Source organism: Rhinatrema bivittatum, chromosome 9, assembly GCF_901001135.1.
Source record: "Rhinatrema bivittatum chromosome 9, aRhiBiv1.1, whole genome shotgun sequence".
NCBI lineage: Eukaryota > Metazoa > Chordata > Amphibia > Gymnophiona > Rhinatrematidae > Rhinatrema > Rhinatrema bivittatum.
The window spans coordinates 169,687,017-169,711,550 of record NC_042623.1 but is presented as its reverse complement, the minus strand read 5'-3'; the positions used below and the strand labels follow the sequence as shown (position 1 = coordinate 169,711,550).

The window sequence follows — 24,534 nt, the reverse complement described above, 5'->3', positions numbered from 1 at the left end:
CGCTCGAGGAAGTGCACCCGCTGCCTCTAAGCCGCGCCTGAACTCATCTCTCTCGGGGGCTAAGTCCGCACCGGGACCAAGGCTGCCTCTATGCCGCGCCCAAGCCCTTCTCACTCGGGGGCAAGGTCCCTGCCGCGATCCCGCCACGGACCGAGGCTCTTACCTCCGAGGGACCACGGAAATCACCTCAGGAAACTCAACTGGGGGAGGGACCCGAGGGTAACACCGCAGGAGTGCGGGGCTTGTCTTCAGGTAGGATTTCTTCTAAGAATTTAGTCGTTATAATTTGGAAAAACGCTCGGCGAGCATAAGGTAACTCCAAACTGCTTTGGAGATGGAAATTACTGAGTTGCTGCACTTCCTGCAGGGGTATATGTACCACGTGCTGACGTCAGATCCGTCTCAAACTGCTAGCACGAGCACACTATACCATTTGTTATGAGTCCATCTGCTACACGCTAGGAAAACTACGTTGTCTGAAAAATACTTTTTGACCAGAGGAGCAACTTTATATTTAATTCGTCACTCAATGGGTAAACAATGCAGTGCTTTCAGGAGTAGAGTAATGTGCTCCTGGGTGAAGTGCCAGACAGAGCCCTCACTGGGGAGTTCTGCACTATCTGGAAGGTCTTAAGAGAATGAACAAGTCAATCCAGAAAAAGATAATTGCAATAGTCAAGTCAGGATAGGACACTGTTCTGAAATCATGGGCTGGCAAAGGCTTTGATCTCTGAAGCATTCTTAGTTTGAAGGACTTAACTAACAATTCAATCTGTAATTTCATGGACAAATTAGAGTCAAGACAGACACAGCCTTCAGAGGCATTGACAACGGACACTCCTACCTCCTGGTTCTGACAACTCTGCAGCATTCGACACCGTAAATTACAACATTCTACTAACCCGACTAATGGAGATTGGCCTAGGAGAAAACACCCTCACATGGTTCAGCTGCTACCTATCTAACAGATCCTACAAAGTTCACCTCAATCATGCCGAAGCAAAACAATTACTACTCCCCCACAGTGTATCCCAAGGATCCTCACTCTCCTCCACCCTCTTCAACATATATATGCTCCCCCTCTACAAGCTCCTCTCCAACCTGGACCTCACCTCCTATATCTACGCAGACAATGTCCAAATCCTTCTTCCCATCAAGGAAAACATACCTAACACCATCTCATTATGGGAATCCCTCTCCATCCAAATAACAAACCTCCTCACTCAGATATCTCTGACACTCAACCACAAAAAACAGAAATCTTACATATCTCCAACAGAACCACCACAAAGACCATACAAGAAATCGCGTCCGTTCAACCAAACTTTCAATTCTCCAACGAAATAAAAGACCTTGGCATCACTCTAGACTCTGAACTCAACATGAAGAAACACATAAATTTAACAATCAAGGAGGGCTATTATAAGCTCCAAGTCCTAAAAAGAATCAAACCCCTCCTATTCATCCATGATTACCGCATAGTACTCCAGTCCCTCATACTTTCCAAACTGGATTACTGCAACTCCCTCCTCCTCGGACTCCCAGCCTCCTCCATCAAACCCCTCCAGCTTCTGCAAAACGCAGCTGCCAGATCGCTCACAAACTGCAGTCGTTCCTCACACATCACACCCATACTAAAAGAGCTCCATTGGCTCCCTGTCACCTACAGGGCACAATACAAAAGCCTTACTCTACCTCACAAAACCATTAACAACGAAAATCACAAATGGCTAAAGAACACCCCCCACCATCATGACCCACAGAGAAACCTGCAATCCCAAAACACTAGCCTGCTCACTATCCCTCCCACAAAACTAGCCCTCCTCACCTCCACCAGAAAACACACCATCTCAATAGCAGGCCCATCCCTCTGGAACAAACTGCCCACCCAACTGAGACTGGAACCTTCCACCCAGTCTTTCAAAAAATACCTGAAAACCTGGTATTCCAAAAAGCCTACCACCACACAGACCCCACCCACCTCCCACAGCAGATATAAGTACCCCATTCTCCCAGTATTCAATGTCACCTACCTACATGTTATTCCACACTCCAATGCTATTATACGCCGATGCATCAATGTCACCATATTCCTTTCCCCCTTTCAAGATACCATGTATCCCTTCTAAGAAACCTTAATCTTAAGTTCAATGTCTTTTATGTTATAGTGCACTGATAAGCCTCCTTAGCTCATTAAGTTATATATGTTTTCGCAATGTTACAATGTACTAGTTCTCAAGGTTATAATGTAAACCGATGTGATATACTCCAATGAATGTCAGTATATAAAAACAATCAAATAAATAAAATAAGAATAACTTCAAGGTTACAAACAGACTGAGATTTATTTTATGGTTTTCAAAGGTGAAACTCAATGGGGTGTTCTCGACTGAATGCCTACTGAGAACGATGCTTTCAGTTTTATCTAAGTTGAAAGCAAGGCAACGAAGGACTAGCCAAGTTCTGATGGCAGAAAAGCAGAAAGCCAGAAGATTATTTGTTGCAGACCATGAAGACAATTTGGGAACAAAGAACTGAATATTGTCCACATAAAACTTGTAATGTATTCCTAATGTAGAAAGTAACTTGCATGAGGGGGATTTAGAGATATTCAAAAATCACTGCAGATGGAGAACATTGTGGAATGCTAGAAGCAATATTAAACCAATCAGAAGAGGAGGAATCAAGAGCCACCTGTTGTGCATGATTTGAAATATAAGAAGTGAACCAACGCAGAATACAGGGGGCCTGCACCTCCCCTCCCCCCCCCCACATATCCCTTACTATTCTCCATTGACAGGGGCCCTGTCCCACTCCAGCATCTCCCAATATCATTCAGCACCATTTCATAAACTCTACAGAACCCTTCAAAGCACAGGATGCCTGCACCATCCAACCCTGGTCACAGCAGGAGGTGCCTGACCAATCTTCTACTCCCCAACACTTCTCAGAGCACAAGGTACCTGCACCACACTACATCCCCTCACCCATGTACCCTCCAGAGTACACACACCTACAGACACACCCACCAGAGCACAGGATACCTGCATCACCACTCACCCCCCAATGCACTCTCCAAAGCACAAGGTGCCTGTATATCACATCAACTACCACCCTCCAGGGAACACAGTACCTACACCCATCCACCCTCTGGAGGACAGAGCACCTGTAGCATCTCTCTTACCCCAAGCACCTGTTGGAGCAGAAGGTACCTGCACCACTCCACACACACTGCCACCAGTACTCTCCAGAGCAAAGAGTACCTGCACTATCCCATACCTCCCCCAAGACCATCAGGAGCAAGGTGCTTGCACAATATGTGAGTTTCTCCTTCCCTAATTTGAATGAACTTTCAGGTTAGAAAACAGTTTGCTTTGGTTACCCAAAAATGGAAGAGCAAAAGTTGCATCTTACCCAGGAATGCTACATTGATAGCTTTTGGTTTCCGAGGACAGAGTATAGAAACAGCAGTGATGACTCCCAGAGTCCCCTCCGATCCAATGAAAAGTTGCTTCATATCATAGCCAGTGTTATCCTTCCGCAGAGAAGTCAGGCAGTTCAGAAGCTTGCCATCGGCCAGCACCTGAGGACCATGGAACAAGTGAAAGAAAGGAGACAGAGCAGCTGTACTCCAGAGCATAACAGCATTTCCCAATCTGCTGTTCAGGCTCTTTTCCCACCCAATCTAAAAACAAGCCTGCATTTTGTTGTACAAATGTGTCTTGGGATAGAAGTGCTCTTAAGAAGATAATGCAGAGTTATGAAACCAGGAGACCCATCTCAAAACGTCTACACACCACTATGTGACCCTGAATAGATCACTAAACCTCTGGGTGCATGCAAGCATTCGTTCTCAGCAGGGCCTTGCAGAGATGCTCTGTACATTCATGGCAATCCTTCTACCACTTAACTATATATATAGTTCTGAAAAAAACATTGAAAGAACCAAAAAAGAGTTATGCTGGTGAAAAGTAGAGGCAGGCTGCCAAAAAGTAAGGATATATGTATTTTTTTTTTCACAAAAAATTGAGCAGTTCCTCCTCAGACCAGTGCCAGAACATAAGCAAACCATACACGATAGTGAGGGAAGAAAGATCTTATATGGTGACATGGAGATATGATGTAACTGTCAATCATTTGTGTGTAAGTGGCCTCTACAATAGATAAGCAGCTTGAAAAATATATATTCATTACCATAGCCTAAGCCGTCCAAGGAAATTTCACTTCAAAGTTTGGCTTTATTGATTTGCATTAATTAATGTTTCCAGCATTGTCCTGCATGCGCACGAGCCTGGTTTTGAGAACTGCCACAATGAACATGCATGAGATAGATTTACAGACATTGAATCTCCACTGTATGTAAATTTCTCTCATGCATATTCATTATGGATATCCTGAAAACCAGGCCAGCATGCTTCCAGGGTAAGGATGGGAAACACAGCATTAAAATAAAAGAGGATTTCAGGAAAAACTGCATCACTACAGCATAGCAGCACATCAGACTGTATCTGAATTTCCTTAGTTCATAACAACAAAACAGGTAAGAAAAAGCAGGAGGTGTGCCATGAAGAACAGTAGCAGTGTTCAATGAAATGTAGGATAACAACTGAGAGGACTGGTTTCATGGGGGTTATGATCTTGGATTTTGCTATATTAACCAATTACTGTTTCAACATTGCCTCTTTGCTAGGCACTAATTAATGTGGTCCATTGCTCTTAATTTGTGTTCTCTTTCCAATTCTCTAATGTGTTACCACAATTTTTTTCTTTCTGGATACTGTTTCACAGGAAGCAGATCACCTCCTATTGGAGAAGTATTCCTCATTTGCTCTAAACCAGCAATACTCACTATACAACCAAATTAATCTCAATTCAACTAATAAATGAAACTGTTTCACTTATTCTCCATGGACAGGCAAGCCACAAGTGGGAGACATCCAACAGCATCAAGACCATTCTTGCTCTTATAGATCAGAAAGGCCAATATAAAAGAGCTTTCCAAGCACGCGTGGGAATTCCCATGCTACTGCTTGTGCCGTGTGCCCTTCCCTCCCTACTTCTGTTCGTTTCACAAACAGATCAGTTAGAGCTCTCTCTTGCATTGCCATGCCAATTTTAGGCACTTAAATTCAATCTATACGTTTTCTATTTTCTTTCTCTATTTTAGGTGACCTTGAGATGGGAGAATTTTCTTTTTCCTTTTCTTGGAATCTGATGGAGATGGTTGCAACTCGATCTTCCCTTGCCAGCTTTTCAAGTATTGGTTGTGAAAAAAAGTGTTCCTTTTTTTCAGTATTTCTTTCATATATGTTTTGACGAAATCTGCCCAAAATGTTTGCATAGAGTGACATTCAGGTAGTGGCGGTAGAGTCATTTGTTCTCGTTTCTTAGCTGAACATCTGACTTCAGCCTCTAGGACAAGTGGTGAACCGAAACTGCTTTGTGATAAATCGCTTAATCAGCACCAATTGCCTCTTTTGGTGCTGTTCCTTGGCACCATGATTTTTTCCCCATGCTGAAAAATGTCACACTGAGGAAGCTTCAACACCGAATGCTTCTGCTCTGCGCAGTGGTTTGGTTTTTTTTTTGTGTGTCGATGATTCCTTGGCACTATTATTTTTTGACACAAATTTTTGATGCTCCATATGATCAGTGAATCTCTCTTCTGAAGTCGATCTTGATGGCGAGGGATATCTATGCCTCTTCCTTACTTTTAAGTTTTAAATTTTCCTCGTGAGCTCGAAAGCTCATATTTAAATCTCTGAAAGATCCTGCAAGCAGGGACATACTGCCGCAGGGGCCACAATTATTCGGATCATGTTCATGTCCTAGACACCTGAGAAAGATCATGCACATCTCTACTAGCCATTTTGTGATGTTCTTTATACAAAGCTTGAATGAACTTTTACCCCATTTATCTTTTGAACTGCTTACATGCTGTTAAGACTCTTGAGACTTTTTTTTTTAATTATTTCCTATTTAAAAGGGAAACTTTCATGAGGAAAATTAAGTATTTTCTTCTAGAAGCAAATTCTAAGGATTCTTTGAGCTGTAGTGATGAGAGCACGTTTCTGCTTGTCCTGACTCCTTACATTTTTTGGTGGTCACATCCCATCTGTGGCACCACAGTTCTATTTCCAGTTTCTCCTTCGAATAGCTCCCCAATTTACTGCTTAATTTTAATAAATCTAATCCTCTTGCAACAGTAATTTGTGTGTGATTTGAAGAGTAGAGTAACAATAATATGCATCTCACCCAAAGTATCTTGCAAATTTACTGGAGCAATAGGAACTGCAATAGAGCATGCAGATCCTCACAGCAACTGTTACTATCAACTCTTCCGTTGCTGATCACTAGACTGACATGAATGAGACGTTAGGCATTTACCCCTGAAATCTGGAATTCCATACCACTTGATTTTCATGAAGGAAATTATTTAAAATACAAAAGAAACTCAAGGTTTGGCTCTTTGAGTAAGAGTTTTAAAAACATTTGTTGCTGTTACATAACACCTTAGCGCGACACCTAACACTCAGGGTTAACCCTGTGGACCCTCGCAGGCTCCTGCCAAGAACTGCCCAGATGCACCTGAACCTGCGCACATGCCTCTAAACTGGCAACCTCCCACCTGCCAACTGGGTCTTCACTTGCTCCTAAGCAAGTACCCTGGCTCCTAAGATATCCCCTGGCGGTTTCCAGGATCACTGGAACCACACACAACCCAAGGGTCACGCAGTTCTAGAAATGTACCTACAGAGCAAATACAAAAAATGCTGGATCATCAAGCGATCAGTCACAGGACTGAACTGACTACAAGATGCAGCCTGGCATCACAATGAGTGCCTTGAACAATTTTCTATAACTTATTATGTGCTGAGGTATTATTTATTGTGAATTTATTTTTTTAATTAGTCACTAGTATTCTGCCGAGATGTTGTTCATGCTTAGTCAGCTTTTTGATTTAGAGTTTAGTCTTTAATATGCACCTTAATGCTGTTAAGCTGCTAATGGCCCTAGTTTTATGCTGCTATTTCTATATGTTATACCAAAATTATTGCCACTATTCTAATATGCTGTACCCCTCTTTGGATGAATTTTCTTATTTAAAAAAATGGATTATACATCTGAATAATAAAAATAAATAATATATAGTAAAACAGTGACCAGAAAAATCTAATTTGCAAACAAGTAAAGTAGCAAGGTTTCATACAGTTAATACTAAGTAGACAAGTTTCACTATACGTAAGACGGTGTCTGGGAGGTTCAGGTTAGGTTGTCCTTACAAACATGTATAGAACAGGGTCTTGGCACAGCTCTAGGTCCTCTGAACTCCCAGCCAAAACTGGAATTTCTGGCAAATTATGAGCTACATCCCTTTGAAGCTAGTACTGTACAAACAATTAAAATCCAAGGCACTGGCTTTCTGACCACTAGCAATACAGAATGTTACAACATCACACCTCGTGGAGATTGAGGACATAAACATTCCAAGCCTCGCTTTCAGGTACATGGCAAATTGCAGGTTCTGGCAGCTTGGATTAAACAGGTAGAGTACAGGAGGAGTTAGGCTGCCACCTGCCTGTCAGTTCAAGATATGCAAGGGAAAAGTGCGCTTACTAGGGAAATAAAAGGGTCTCGGCGAAATAAGAAACCCTAGGCACAAAGATCCCCATTTCACCATAATTCTATGAATTTCTTAATTTGTTAGCAAGTATGTCCTAGTGACAGGGATTATTGGAGGGGGATCTTGCACTGTTTTTATATTTGGGGATTGGTTATGAATTTTGGCCTGTGTATTCATCGCAAACATGCCCGGGACATGAGGCTACTACAAATTGCTGCCCACAGAGCCAAGGCTGCAACCTCAAAAGGCATGCTTAAGATGAACATCTATCTTCCTATCCTGAGCATCCTTCAGAGCAGTACCCCCCCCCCCCCCCTCCAAAAGAATCGTGGTCTTCCTTGTGAATGCAGAATCAAGGCAACCACTTTAGACAGCCTTAATTGCTCCACAGTCTCATCCAGGAAAGGATACAGCTTGCTCATTGCTCTGCCCGCCTTTAATCCCGCATCCGGAGTCTACGACTCCACCAATATCAACGCCTTCACCATCCTATGAAAGAAAAGGCCTTAGCAGAACTTCTGAGAGTTCCACATGTAGGATCTTCTGCCTTTTCGGTGGGTTCTTCCTGTACTTCCTTAATGCCAAGTTAGGTTAGTGCCTAGAGATCATAACCAGCAACTTCTTACACTTAAATGAACCATACATGGGTCATCCCACTCTATAGAAAGGATCTCTCCCTTCTGGAGGGCCCCCTTCTAGCTCACTAAAATCCTCTGAGATCCCTAGGAGAATATTACCCCAGGAACATGTGGAGGCTACCTCTGCATTGAGCTCAGAATCCCATCTTTATCCTTCTTTATTATAATTTGTGAATTGTCTATACACACTGGGCTAAGCGATGGACATCATTAGCAATCACAAAAATAATATACAAAAATGAGACAAAAACATCAGATAAAAAAAATAATCAACAGCAGCAACATATAATTCAAGTTAAAAATCAAAAAGGCGGATATCAAAGAGAATATGCCTGCTTAAAAAGAAAAGTTTTTAAACATAGACTTAAATGTTTTTACACAGGCGGTCTGCCACAATGCTTCAGGTAAAGTATTCCAAAATACTTGGTGCTGCCACTGAAAACGAGTACTCTCTTGACCCAGCCAGCCTGGCCAGAATCTGGCCTGCTTAGGCTGGGATGAGTGCCTAGAGACATCAGGAGAAAACAAATATCCAGGCAGATTGATCCAGAGCAGAATACCTTTCAATTAAAAAGGCTTGGTGCATAAGCACCACAAATTTAGGAAAGAAAAGAGCTGCTAAAGAAAGAGCCATGTCTCCAGACTAGGCTCTTATCCCCTGCGAATGCCCATGGGTCCACGCCACAGCAAATAAAATCGGAGGCTCATAGACAGCCTCCCTTCTCCCTGCCCTGCCGCTTTCACGATGACTACTCATGCTGGGTCTCTCCTGGCAGAGCCCTAGGGCTTTCTCCCCAAACTGCAAACCCTTCAGATCTGCTAATGCTTTTGGAGGGGGCACCTCTGAATTGCCCTCCCCTCCTCCAGAGTTGGCTGCAGCACGGCACTGACAAAGTCCCACACAAACTGCAGCATTTACCCTACTCAGCTATGCCACACTAGAAGGGAAGTGTGCACTCAGCGCCTACTCAGCAGGCCAAATAGTTCTCCCTGACCATACAGTACAGCAGCCATAATAGAAGAAGTGTTTTCTTCTTAAACTTTATGCACAGCAAGAAACAAAAATAGGGGGCTTCCCTCATTATGGTCTTCTTCAGCTATCACTGCCATGGCCTCTGGGACATCAACCATTTTCCAAGAGTAGCCCAGGGAGCCCCACCAAGGGGGGCAGGGAGGACCGGAGGGGAGGAAAGGGAACCAGAACAACTGGCTTTCAGGCTTCCCTCACACCAGGGAACCAAGCTAGAAAAGGGCCACCAATTCCCTGCTCTACCAGGGTCAAGGACCGGACATCTTCCTGGGAGCAATCTGTCCAACCAGAATTCCAGCTGCAAGGCTGCACCTCTACCATCTGCTGAAGACAAAGAAATGGTGAGGAGCTGAAGGAGGTTCGCTGCCTATAAGGGGCGACATAAGCAAATCAATTGTTCTCTGCCACCATCTGATAATATGAAGACAAAACCCATGTCTCTGGACTGGTCTGATGAGACAATAGGGAAGGAGAGATTTGTACCTATTCATTTTCTTTCCATGAATCCTGCTACACCAGTCCAATCAATACAAGTGGGTTATGACCCCTACCAGCAGAAGGAGGCAGAGAAAAAAAAATGTTTTCCTGGATGACATCAATAACTAGTACCTAGAAGTGATACAGCATAGGAACAACTCTGTATTCCTACAACAAAGCACCGAACATATCAAAAGCAGAATTCTAGAAAATATCAAAAAAACTTTAATTGTATGGAATTGTAAACGTAGATCCTCTTACTGCCAGCTATCTGGCCCAAAGAACAGGGAAAACAAAGGAGGGTGGACAGGAAAGCAAAATTAGCAATCAAAGGCAGACAGGAGAAGAAAACCTTGCTGTTAAAACCATGTATAAGCCAAAGACCTGAACCACAAAGTTACTCTTCCTTTACAGCCCAACATCCTTCCATTTTATCCTTTCACCCCAGTCCATTTGATACAAATGAGGAGTACCAAAGCTTATCTAGTCCATGAGGAAACGTGAAGGCTGCTTTGAGGATACCTGTCTCAAACATTCGTTCTGCTTAGTAAGGCTCAACAAAGGAATGTAACAACAACCAAGTAGCCACCCAGAGAACATCCAACAGCACCACAGAAACTGCTTCCACCTAGAAGATGATGGAACTCTGGTAAAATGTGTCCAAAAGACATCAGGTGGTGGATGACCTCAGAGCATTAAGCCAAAGAAACTGCCTCCTTAAATCACCACAGCAGAGTAGATTTGGAGGCCATTTCACCTCTATGTGGACTTCCAAACATGGCAAACAACATGTCTAAGAGAAAAGCATTAGCAACCTATAAATATCTAAAGAGTATTCGACAACAGCCAGGAATCCCAAAGATCTATTATCGCTCTGACACTCCTCAGAGAAAACTGGCCTAGAAATACACTGATTAAGGTGGAATGCTTTCATCACCCTTGGAAGAAAACAATGATATGATCCTAAGGGAAAACAGAATACGCCACAAAAAAAAGAAAGAGCATGATCTCCAAGATATGCCGAGTGGAAGAGAGTGCCACCAAGAAAACCATCTTCAAGGAAAAGTCCTTAAATGAATCATGTTTCAGAAGCTCAAAAGGAGAAGCCACGAACAACTTCAGGACCAAACTGAGATCCTACTAAAGGACTGTTGGCCTCATAAGAGATTGTAACTTCCTAACCCCACCAAAGGCAGTGAGGCATATCCAGATGGAAGGCTACTGAGAACCTTGGAATTCTGCCCCTGAATAAGGAAATGGTTGCTACCTGAATTCTCAAGGAGCATGAGACCAGACCTTTCTCCAGCCCCATCTGAGGAAAAAATAAAGGGATAACTGAATGCCAAGGGAGAGTGACCGTTCTCTGCAAAACACTTCAAACTGGCACCAAACCCTAAAGGAAACCAGAGAAGTTGAAGTTTTACAGACCATCTACAAGATAGAAATCACTGAAGAAAAACAACCCTTCTTTCTCAAACACAACATTTGAAGAGCAAGGCCATAAGATAAAATGTAGTGGGATCTTTCATAGGGACTGGACCCTGCACCAACAGCCCGCGAAAGGATGGTTGATTTGGAGCCTCATCAGACCTGCATACCAAGGCCTCCCTGGCCAACCCGGGGCCACCAGAACATTCTCTTCCTCTATTTTGCACAGAGTCTACCCTACCAGAGGCCAAGATGGAAACACGTAAAGGAAATCCCATCTTGGCCAAGGATGCACCAGGGCATCTGTTCTTTCAGATCTGCCTTCCCTGAGATGGCTGAAAAACTGCTGAACCTTGGCATTCTTGTGAATTACTATCAAATCCATGTGAAGTATATCCCACTTACACACTATCTGCTGAAAGACATCATTGCCACGTTCCAATGCACACTAATCCAGAAGGTTTATCTGGATTTTCATGTCCCAGTATATTAACTGCCATCAAGATTCTCATCTATCCAAGAAAAAGAAGATTCACTTCCTCTGACACACCTGTACCTTCTGGTTCCTCCTTGCCTGTTCACATAAGCCATCACCGAGGCAGTATCAGAGAAAAACTCTGACCATCCTGTCCTTGATCAATAGAAGAAAATAAGAAGCAGCAAGCCTTATGGCGCTGGTTTCTAGCTTATTGCTGGACCAAATGGCTGCTTTGGGAGACCAGTGCCCCGGGCTACCATATCTAACAATAGTTCTCCCCCCCCCCCCCCCCCCTTCCATCATGAAGACTTAAATCTGTCAAGTCGAATAACCAAGAGGATGGCACCAAACTCACACCCCTCAAACAAGATTTGAGAAATCGACCACCAAAACTCGGTGGTGGGAAAAGTAATGGAGTCGCTGTTGAAAGAAAGAATAGTGAACTATCTACAGTCGGGAGAATTGCTGGACCAGAGGCAGCATGGATTCACCAGGGGAAGATCCTGTCAGACAAATCTGATTGACTTTTTTGACTAAGTAACCAAGGAATTGGATCAAGGAAGAGCGCTCGATGTCACCTACTTGGACTTCAGCAAAGCTTTCGACACGGTCCCGCACAGGAGACTAGTGAATAAAATGAGAAACTTAGGAATGAGTGCCAAAGTGGTGGCCTGGATTCCAAACTGGTTGACGGACAGAAGACAATGAGTAGTGGTGAATGGAGCTTACTCTGAAGAGAGAGCTGTGTTGAGCAGAGTGCCGCAGGGATCGGTGTTGGGACCGGTCCTGTTCAATATCTTTGTGAGCGACATTGCGGATGGGATAGAAGGTAAGGCTTGTCATTTTGCGGATGACATTAAGATCTGCAACAGAGTGGACATGCCAGAAGGAGTGGAGAGAATGAGACGGGATTTAAGGAAACTGGAAGAGTGGTCAAAGATATGGCAGCTGAAATTCAACGCCAAGAAGTGAGAGTCATGCATATGGGGTGTGGAAATCCGAAAGAACTGTATTCGATGGGGGGAGAAGGGCTGATGTGCACAGAGCAGGAGAGAGACCTGGGGGTGATCGTGACTAATGATCTGAAGTCGGCGAAACAATGTGACAAGGCGATAGCTAAAGCCAGAAGAATGCTGGGCTGCATAGAGAGAGGAATATCAAGTAAGAAAAGGCATGTGATTATCCCCTTGTACAGGTCCTTGGTGAGGCCTCACCTGGAGTATTGTGTTCAGTTTTGGAGACCGTATCTCCATAGGGACAGAGACAGGATGGAGGCGGTACAGAGAAGGGCGACCAAAAAGGTGGAGGTTATTCATCAAATGACTTATGAGGGGAGATTGAAGAATCTAAATATGTACACCCTGGAGGAAAGGAGGAGCAGAGGTGATATGATACAGACTTTCATATACTTTTAATGATCCAAAGACAATGACAAACCTTTTCCGTTGCAAAAAAATCAGCAGAACCAGGGGTCACAATTTAAAACTCCAGGGAGGAAGACTCAGAACCAATGTCAGAAAGTATTTCTTCACGGAGAGGGTGGTGGATGCCTGGAACGCCCTTCCAGAGGAAGTGGTGAAGACCCAAAACCGTGAAGGATTTCAAAGAGGCGTGGGATAAACACTGTGGATCCATAAAGTCTAGAGGATGTGAATGAAGTGAAGAGGCATGGGGGTGGCTTGCAGGAATAAAGGCTACTACCTGGAGATTAATATCTTAATTCAATAAACATACACAAGGTTAATGCGACTCCAACATTGCTCTTTGCTTCAACGGCAAGAGGAAATGTGAAAAAAAAGGATTTGCATCCACAAAAAAGCAGAGGAGTAGCTTGCTTGATACAGCGGTTACTACCCCAAACCAAATAAGCCTGACACTTCACTTTCAATGATATCCAGCATAGTTCTCTGCTTCAACGGCAGGGGAATGATGAAAAGATGATTTATATTCGGACAACAACCAACAAGGACTGAGTTGCACAGGCTGGATAAACATGCGTGGGAGTAGCTTGCTATGACGGCAGTTACTACCCCTAAACAATTAGCTAGATACTTCACTTAGATGCAGCTCCAGTACTGCTAACTACATCAATGGAGGGGGTGGAAGGGAAATAGAACAAAAAAGTCACTTACAAGGGACAAGAGTAACAGATAAGTATAGGGGGGGAAAAAAAAGTGAAAGCTTGCTGGGCAGACTGGAGGGACAGTTTGGTCTTCTTCTGCCGTCATTTCTATGTTTCTATGTTAAAGGAGTCTGTATCAGACAGATGCAGGCAAAGAAAGATGACAATCAGACCTGTATCTGGGGAGACCAATAGGACAGAAGTGAGCTCTGACCCAAAGGACTAGATACAAAGTGGATACCAAGGATCCGAGTAGCGGAAGATAATTAAGGCTCTTGGAGTCCACAAAGCAGCAAACCTCTACACCTGAAGAATAAACATGGATAAAAAAAAAGCTTTCCTCTGACAAGTACACTCAACCCACCACAGTATCAAAAAGACCTCCTAGGTATTCCTGTACGCAAGTTTAGAGGTGCAGGGACCTGTCTGCTACAGGACACTTCCAATAGCCCTCCCACCTTACTTCACGATCCTAAGTAAGGAAAAGACAATGCGTATTCTCCTCAGAAACAGACTTTTATTTATCAGATTTGGCAGGATATAGCGTTTAGAAAATAACAATTCCTGCCTCTAACAACCTGGCCACTAAGCACCAGTTTACCCTAAAGAAGATCTGTACTGTGGGTGCTTTCACGCATGCCATAAACCTTAGCCTGCTTAATATATTAATACTTGTGGCTAACTTACTTATCCCTGGTCCCAGCTTCAGGCAATATCCTTCTGCTTTATTTCTGAAGCAGATGCTGGCTGGAGGTCTGGAGAAGGTGGGCAGGGGAGAGGCTTGCTTCCCCAGCTTGGTACTGGCAGAACCGGCAGGCGGTCTCGGAAGGAGACTTGCTTCTGGATTTGGAACTTGTCGGGCTAATTGGGCTTGCTCTCACCCCTCACCCTCTCAGACTCTGTGTCCCTCTCCACACCTGAGCAGGATGTCTCCTCTCTCTGGTCTCCTGCCCTGGTCTCTTGGCCACACCAGTCTTCTCCCTCCTCGATAGCAGTGGGTGCTGATCTGCTTCAGGCTCCCTTTCTTTTCTTTCAGGGGTCACTTCTCCGGTTTCATGGTTTTTCTTCAGGAGTCATTCCTGGGTCTCACTTTCTAGCCTCCAGGGGGATCTTTCCTTCTTTCTGGGTTTTTTTCTTCCTTCTCCTTATAATTTCTAGCTGATAAATATGCATAAACTCATGCATAATCATGTGGTCATTGAATGTCTTTCTCCCCATTTCCTCGGGGGGGGGGGCCTGCCACATTGCAGGTCTTCTTCCCCCTCCCCATTTCTTTGGGGGGGGGGGGAAACTGCCATATCTGTATGCCAAGCTGTGTGCCAGAGTGTTTTTCTCTGTCTCTTACTGCCCCCTCTCTCTTCCAAGGGTGGGGGTCTTTCTGACCTCTGGCCTCTGCCTTGGCCGATCCATGTCTCCTGCTTATGAGCTTAAGTCATATTGTCTCTCTGTCCGCTTTTTGTATTTAGACAGACACTTACAAACAGCCACATCTTGATAAAGTATATTTTAGTGTATCAGGGCAAAGTCTCTTCTTTTTCCACTGAGACAGTGCTATTTTGCTAGGGGCATAGGTTTTTTTCTCTTGCTGTGACAGTGTTTGGGGCCTGTGAGTAGCTGGTCTTTACATATCTTGGCTATTATAATTCATATTTGGTGATTCAGTGGTAAAACATGAGATATCTCCCTACATCCCAAGGACTGAGATGGATAAAATTACACTGTGAAAAACTGATGAGAAAATCCAAGTCCTCTAAAAATCTGTACCACTTTGCAGAATGCTTGAATGCTCTTCTGGAAAAACTTGGTTCTGATCAGCCAATCACCCAGATAAGGATGAACCATTATGTCTTCCTTCTTCAAGAAGGTAGCTTCTCCAACATAACCTTGGTGAACATTTGAGGAGCTGTGGCCAGATCAAAAGAAAGGTTTTCTGAAATGAAATTGTTGCTGTTGAACACAGGGAAGGTGAATTTCAAAGTGGCATGTGTGCATCAGTGCACACCCAGGGACACAATAATTTTATAATATTTGCACGTAATTCAGGGTATTTTATAACAGGTACGTGTCTACGCCATTGCCAGTTTCACCAGTTCATTCACCAGGTCACCACGTAAAGAACTAGGTACTCCAAATCCCCTGGTTTGATAGCCTGCACTTCCCCCAGTTACCCCAGACCCTTTAAACCCCTCCAAAATTGCAGGGGGATTTTTTGGTTTTGTTTTTTTTTACAACTTACACCTCCTCCATAGCAGAAGTAAATTTACACAGCAGTGAACCTGGACACTCACTGGGCCATGTAAGTATTTACACGCTCATATCTTGGCAACATCCTAAATCTCCCACATCACGCTCACACCTTTTTGAAATTGAGCAAGATGTGTGTGCAGTGGGAGATATGAGCGCAACTGGGCGGTTTTTAAAATTCACCTAAAAATCAAAGGCATCCCTGATCTTCCAGAGGGAGGGGAATGCAAATATGCTTCCTACAGGTCTAGAGAAGAGAAATATTCACCTTGCCGAACCAGCAGAGAATGAAGAGTTTCCAATCTGAAGTGTGAGACACACAGACTGGCGTTCACTCCTTTGAGACTGAGAATAAGCCCACAAGATCCATCCTTTTGAGGGAACCACAAAATAAATCAAACCCTATTGAAAAAGAGGAACGTACCACTGCTCGCAGTGGCTAAAGCTCTGAGATTGTAACCTAAACTGCCAAACCTATGATGGCTGAGGCACAATGAGACACCAAGAAGGCCTTGGGAATAGGAGAGGCAAACTCTAGGAAGAAGTTGAAGCAGATGACATCCAATACCTACGTGTTCAAAGTTATTCAGGTCCAGTCTTGATAATACTGTTGTAAGTGACTGCCTACCATCGGCACCAGAGAATGAACATGCTGCACCTCATTGCTGGACACAACCTGATGCAGAGGCACTGTGCGCCTTAGGTCCTGGTCTTTAGGAGCCATGAAAGGACTGTTTCCTCCCTCTAGCCTTGAAAGAGGAAGAAGACTGCTTGTCAGGCCTATAATGAATTGAATATTAGACTAGACCATGCCCGCCTCTACCAGGGCAGTAAAAGGAGGGATCTCTGTCCCCAGGAAGATCCTGTGATTCTTGATTCTTGAGATTCTTAACCAGTCACTCCAGCTCTGTCTCAAAAGAAGCATCCCTTTAAAGGGAAGCTTGTCCAAATGAGACTTTGAGCACCAATCTGCCATCCAATTGTAGAGCAAGAGCACCTCCCAGCCTCTATGGCTGAAGTCACAGACTTAGAGGAAAATCTGGAAGCTGCTGAATGCAGCACAAAAGAGTTCACACCACAAAACCACTAAAAGTAGAAATCTGGATGGGCAGGGCTGCTGAAAGAAACCATGCTTCAACGGTACCTCAAACTTACTGACCTGAGGATCTTTCAGAGAAGCACTAACTTCCACCCTTTTTTGACTGGGTAACCATGGCTCATCTAGTCAAGGCCAGGACAGGTGTGTCCACTCGAGACAATGGAACACAAGTGGTGAATTGCCTCCTGAAGAAGAGGATAAAGCTTATTTAATCTTCTCTCCCCAGAGACTGCTCTCAGGGGCTTCTTAACCTGAAAACACCATGACCTCCACTTCAGAAAGAAGAGGAAAGGCTATAGAGGATCTGTGCACACCTTTGTTAATGGAGCAATAATTATTGCAATCTTCTCTTTCTAAAATAAATGAATTGTGGAAAATTCTCCTCTGACTGAGGGAAGCTCCCCTTTCATCAAAGGTACAACTTGTCAAGTACAGCAGAACTTCCAAGACCTCCAGCACCTCCTCTGGGACCCACACAGGCGAGCCCAGAACTCCCCTGGACTTCTGTGTAGGGATCTGGACCCTAGGCTCCAACTGAGAGGGGAAACTCCAACTTTATAGACAGCCTTCTGAGTTGCACAGAAAGTTTGGATCAGGAAGCAAAAAAAATTCTTCCTGTCCAGAAGGAGCCTAGCGGAGAAAATCCTCCATGGGGAACAAAACAGGGAGTTCTCTGCAACACCCCCCCCCCCCCCACACACACACACACACACACACAGCAACTAAATGGGGGATGAAAAGAAGAAATAGCCACAGGGGAGTATCCAAATGGTTGCCAGGCCCACCAAAAATTCCAAAATGGCCACTACATCCAAAACATGGGGCAGAAAAGGAACCCTTCCGGCAGTGGGAGAGACCGCCGTCTACCTCTTCGAGGCCTTAGAAGGCTCAACAGACATTTCTCCTGCCTGGAAACAAGCTGTACAGAGCAGCCCCATGGCAGAGGCGGTGCGCCTGCACCCACTGGCACTGCAGTGGCAGCCATACTCAGGCCTAAACATGAGCAGGTTTCAGCACCTCCCCCAAGACTGCACAGAAAAAAAAAGCCTCAAAAACAGCTCAAAGCACACCCTCTGGAGCACTTAAACCCCCAAGCCGAAGAGACTCTCGCTCTCATCAGCCCTGCACCAGTACAGTTCCTTTCTTGCCGCCATCTCTGTTTTTTTTTTAAATTTTTTTTTAATACTTCAGCTCCGGAGCAGGGGAGCGAGGGGGGCAATCAGAGAAACCCAGAGCATAAAAAAAAATCTGCCGTTTAAACTGCCAAAGAAGCTGATGAAGAACAAAGAATGTTCCTCCCTGGGCTCCACCAAGTCCCCTCTGAGACTGAGAACCCTCTCAGCGGGCTCGTTCTCTTGGGAGTACCAGGTGCCTGGCCCTGGAAGCAGAGAAATATTTTGTTGGTTCCAGTGCTGCACCACCTGTAACTAAAAGCGATGACGTCATTCAGGAAAACGTTTCTCTGCTATCATCTGCATGTAGGAGGGCATAACCCACTATCGATTGGACTGGTCTAGCAGGATGAATGGAATGTTGTAATTTTGCATTGTATTGTTGCCTGGGTTTTTTACATTTTTAGATTTGGATGATCTAAAATGTTTGAGTAGGATGTGGTACCGTTGGGTCCCTACCAGGCCTTGGCCTATATGTTTTATTGTTTTAATTGTACAGTTTTTATTTTTTGTTGAATTGTTATAGATTGCTCTTTGCTTTGATGCTTATTGTATGAATATAGGGAATCAAATTTAATAAAAATAAATACAATAAATAAGCATTTACAGCAGGAATCTAATCCAGATGGGACAGAGTACCAGTAACATGGGATATTATCCGCAATCCAGGTCAAGTCATAAATTGAATTATAATATAGTAGTATCATGAGATAATGCAGGGGTGTGGGATAACAGAAGATGTGATGTTAGAGGGAGGACAGCAGGAAGCTCAGATTTGTAAAGATATGAGAAGAAGATGGCAGGACACTGTTTCTCTTACCACTTCGAGTCCCAGGACTGTCCCTCGCAGGGAGCCATACCTCAGAAGCCGAAGGCCACCTGCATTGGTAGCCACATTTCCCCCAATGTGACAGCTGCCCTTAGCTCCGAGATCAAGGGGCATGATAAATTCCTGCTCTTCCACATATTGGTTCAGTGTCTCAAGAATACAGCCTGCTTGGCAAACAAGGATTCCTAAAATATATAATTGGAAATGCATATAGTACAAATACCTTCATTTCTTAAGCAGTGTACCACGACCTAAAATACCTTAATATTTCCTTTGTCTTACAAAAACCTTCACTAAGCCATCTTGTTATTATCACAATACATGTACTTTATTTGATAAGTGGACGAACATTAGACAATTCATCGTTATCCGAGATTCAACTTATACAGTTCATCCCTAAAGTCCCATTCAATAAAAACTTTTCAGAAATCACAAAACTCGTGTTGCAACTTGTAGATTCCATACTGTACATTTTCATGGGTTCTACCAATACCCAGTGATAGAATATCCATTATCCCATCATATAAAGAAGTGATTTAAATGAAACACTATCACAGGCCCAGGTGTAAGGCTCAGTTGTCGTAATATGTGCATCCACTATAAATAAACAAAATAAATCCTTAATACGCTGTTTATTTTTATATTCTGCTTTTTCAGACACTACAGGTACTTTTAAGTATTTCCCTATTACCCAGAGGGCTTACAATCTAAATTTGTTCCAAAGGCAATGCAGGATGAAATGTCTTGCACAGGATCACAAGGTGCAGCAGCAGGATTTGAAACCTGATTTCCCTGGTTTGCAGCTCATTGTTCTAACCACTAGGCTGCTCCTCCTTTAAACAACTTTCAATAACAATTGTTACATTAACATATGATTACATGCTGATTCCACAAACATAATTTACCATGTCATAGTGGATAACACATTGAAATCATCGGCTCAGTGTGCTGTGGCGATCAAAAAAGCAAACAGAATGTTAGGAATTATTAGGAAGGGAATGGTGAATAAAAACGGTGGATGTCATAATGCCTCTGTATCGCTCCATGGTGAGACCGCACCTTGAGTACTGTGTGCAATTCTGGTCACCGCATCTCAAAAAGGATATAGCTGAACTGGAGAATGTGCAGAGACGGGCGACCAAAATGATGTGGGGCATGGAATGGCTGTCTTATGAGGAAAGGCTAAAGAAGTTCAGGCTGTTCAGTTTGGAGAAGAGACGACTGAGGGGGGATATGATAGAGGTCTGCAAAATCATGAAAGGGTAGCTCATTTAAAACAAATCGAAGTAAATTCTTTTTCACTCAGCGCATAGCTAAGCTCTGGAATTCATTGACAGGGATGTGGTTTCAGCAGTTAGTGTAACTGGGTTTAAAAAAGGTTTGGATAAGTTCCTAGAGGTTAAATCCATAAACAGCTATTACAGTAATTAATAAACAGTAGTAGCTTGTGATTTATCTAATGTTTGGGTACTTGTGACTTGGATTGGCCACTGTTGGAAACAGGATACTGGGATTGATGGATCCTTGGTCTGACCCAGTATGGCATATCTTATGTTCTTAACATATCTAATAAAATCACTTCAGCAGCGACTCACATTACCGTCAGTCATGGTGACTTCCAAGTCATGACTCCAGAAGAGAAAAAACTATTACACATTCAAGTCAAACAGAATAAACTTTCTTGTTCAACTCTTAATGATTACACAAATGCCTCCCATTCAATGGCTTGATCTAAACCCTCAGATTTATTGATTACCACCAAAAAAATATAACATTGTTTCAGTCTCTGGAATATAAGGGATACATTGCCCCCTTGATTTGCAGAAATATGCTGAATGATAAAAAAACAAAACCTGCAATTGGTTTAAATTATGACTACATTCAATTCAATGTTTCACAATAGGTGCCTCAATTTTATTTGTACGGATGCACAAATAAAATTGAAGCACCTGTTAAACCACAACTGAATCCTTCTGAACCTGCAAACTACAGACCCATCTCAAACCTCTACTTCATTTCGAAGATCCTAGAAAAAATTGTCAACCGCCAACTCTTGGAACACCTCAAAACACACAAAATCCTCTTCCCCTCTCAACACGGATTCAGGAAATCACTCAGCACTGAAACCCTACTATTATCCCTCACAGACACCGCCCTGAGAGGTCTTGATGCCGGACACTCCTACCTCCTAATACTACTGGACATCTCTGCCGCATTCAACACTATCAACCACAACTCTCTACTATCACAGCTAACAGAAATCAGACTCGGTGACAAAACCCTCAAATGGTTCAAATCCTACTTATCTAACAGATCATATAAAGTGCGACTAAACAACTGCAAATCGAAACTCTTCCCACTCCTTCATGGCGTCCCCCAAGGATCCTCCCTATCCTTCACCCTATTCAATATATACATGCTCCCCCTCTGCAAACTCCTCTCCAGCCTAAACCTCCACTACTTCATCTACGCAGATGACGTTCAGATACTACTCCTCATGAAAGAAAACTTACAACGCACCCTACTGCAATGGGAAACCTACTCAACCCAAATAAATAACCTCTTCACACAATGTTCCCTCACACTCAATCACTCAAAAACTGAAATACTACACATAATAAACAAGCACCGCACAAAGAACATCCAAATTCCCACACCCGCCCAACCACCCAGCCGATGCATTACCGAAGTAAAAAACCTAGGCATCACATTGGACTCCGAGCTCAACCTAAAAAAACACACATCACTGCCACAATAAAAGACGGCTACTTCAAGCTACAAGTCCTCAAGAAAATCAAACCCCCCTCTTCAACCAAGACTACAGGACAGTACTTCAATCCCTCCTTTTCTCCAAACTGGATTACTGCAACTCACTACTACTTGGACTCCCCTCATCCACCCTCAAACCCCTGCAACTACTCCAAAATGCAGCAGCCAGATCCCTAACAAATAGCAGTCGCTCCGCCCACATCACACCCATCCCCAAAAACCTTCACTGGCTTCCAATATCCCACAGAATTCAATACAAACCCCTTACCCTACTACACAAATCAATACACAACAAAAACACCGAACGGCTTAAAGACGCTCTCCACCACCACCACAGCCAAAGAAACCTCAGATCTAAAAACACAGGCCTGTCAAACATACCCGCTACAAAACAAGCACACCTAACCGCAACCAGAGAACGCGCCATATCAATAGCCGGCCCATCTCTGTGGAACACACTCCCTGAACAACTCAGACTGGAGACATCCACCCAGTCTTTCAAAAAAAAAAAATCTAAAAACCTGGCTATTCCAAAAAGCCTTTCAGCCCTCAAACCTAACTCCCCACCCCCCACTCCTCATACCCACCCCAACCACACAACAAAAGAGAAACGTCACAATCCCAATTAACCTTTAGACATGCCTGTGTACCTCAATAAGCCCCACCCTGCCTCCCATGTACAGACTTCCCCACTCTGTAAATAACTAGAGATGCCTACCTCCCTATGTAACCCATAGTTATTGACCTGTGAGCGGTTTGAATCAAATTGCCCTGTTAAGCTGTTTGAATCAATTCCATGTCAATGTTCACCACTGCTAAAATGTAATTGTACTAACTGTTGCTTTGCTAAAATATAATTGTACTAACTTTTGAGCTGTTTGAATCAATTCCGTTTCAATGTTCACCACTGAAATGTAATTGCACTAACTGTTGTTTTTGCCTCCGTTCCATGTAAAATAATAAGACACGCTCGTCCTACTATTTCTCCATGTCAACCGATGTGATGTACCCCAATGAATGTCGCTATACAAAAGCAAACAAATAAATAAATACATACATACAAGTCTTGATAGGTCACTTTGTAAGTCCTACATACATTTTCTGACAAGGGCATAAGATGGCATATATTTTATATATCAACTAGCCGTTAAGCCTGTAACAACGGGCTACATTTAAAAAATATTTTTCGGTCCATTTCCTTCCCACTCCTTTCCCTCCCTCTCTCCTCCCTCCCTCCCTCCCCTCACTCCTCACTCTCTCCTCCCTCCCCCTCCCCTCAGCTCACTCTCTCCTCCCTCCCCCCTCCTCACTCTCTCCTCCCTCCCCCCCTCACTCACTCCCCCTCTCTCATTCCCCTCCCCTTTCAGCTCATCTACAACCGATAACGGGGGCGGGCTGGCTGGCTGGCTGGCCGGCAGGCTGGCCGGCCGGCCGGCTGGCCGGCTGGCTGGCTGGCCGGCCGGCTGGCTGGCTGGCCGGCTGGCTGGCTGGCTGGCTGGCTGGCCGGCTGGCTGGCTGGCTGGCTGGCTGGCTGGCTGGCCGGCTGGCTGGCTGGCTGGCTGGCTGGCTGCTCCTAACAACCCAGCGCCATTTTTTTTTTTCGGGCACTCTGGCCGACGTGCTCGCCCGCGCATGCGCGGTAGAGCTGCTCTCTACTGCGCATTTGCGGCACGTCGGTCAGGGCTCCCTTATCTAGTAGATATCTTTATATGTTACTCCAGGAGTTGATATGTTGATGACTTTATAACTACTATGATATTTAAAAAGCAGTATATCAAGTATGATAAACTAAATTAAGAGAAAAGCTCTATTATTTAGCAGCAGAGTCAGATAAGGGGAATAGGAAGAGGCATTATCATCTTATATAATGTCTGGTTATTTCTTCCCTGGATGTGATTAAATGGTTTTACCTACAGCGTAAAGTTTTCCATTCTGGACTTTTTCAACCTTTGGGTATATCCTTTTAATGCACTTTTGGTGTCATGAATATCCTTGGCTTTGAATTGCCTACAACAGAGACACTTTTGACATTCTAATCAGAAGGGAGAACAAGTGTGGAGATCATGGATAGATTTGTTCTTGCCTGATAATTTTCTTTCCTTGATTCAGAGAAGTTACTTACAGTGGTTCTCCAATGGACAACAGGATGTCAGTCCTCTCTTATGGGCGATATCATCCAACAGAGTCTGGCATAGAACTTTAATTTTAGATTCTAGAAGCTTTCAGCATGCTCTGTTGAACATTTGCAGCTGTGGTTGCCTCTGTACTTCTCAGGCAGGGCTCCTCAAGGGGAGGAGGGAGGGAGCCTTGAGGACTGACATCTTGCTGTCCATTAGAGAAGTACTGTTACAGGTAAGTAACTTCTCTTTCACCGATGACAAGCAAGATGGCAGTCCTCAGATATGGGGATTCCCAAGCTACAGGCTGCCTCAGACAAAAAAAAGGGTAAAAGCCTAACAGTACTGTTTGGGTGGCAATAGGCCAATCTTATATAATCTCTTTTTCCCCCCCCCAACCATTTTTTTTTTAGGCAGTCTGACCAATAATGGGATCTAGAAGGGAATGGAGTTGGGTTTTACATCTCAAAGAGACTCCATAGGATAGACCTTTTTTTAAAATACAGT

At 43.9% G+C, this 24,534-nt stretch overlaps 1 protein-coding gene across 5 annotated transcripts in view; it reads right to left on the bottom strand.

The window, feature by feature from the left end:
• Positions 1-24,534, bottom strand: part of D2HGDH (D-2-hydroxyglutarate dehydrogenase) — a 91,308-nt gene that overhangs the window by 33,788 nt on the left and 32,986 nt on the right. For 4 of the 5 annotated variants that reach the window (XR_003858644.1, XM_029616074.1, XM_029616076.1 and 1 more), the window contains 2 exons: positions 19,133-19,326; positions 3,415-3,583 (listed from right to left, as the gene is read on the bottom strand). Coding sequence is in view for 4 of the 5 variants with exons in the window: in XM_029616074.1 (XP_029471934.1) it covers positions 3,415-3,583; positions 19,133-19,326 (363 nt within the window). In the remaining variant the exon portion in view is untranslated. Of the gene's footprint in view, positions 1-3,414; positions 3,584-19,132; positions 19,327-22,777; positions 22,934-24,534 lie in introns of all 5 variants that reach the window. The other variant, XM_029616078.1, reaches the window with a different exon arrangement.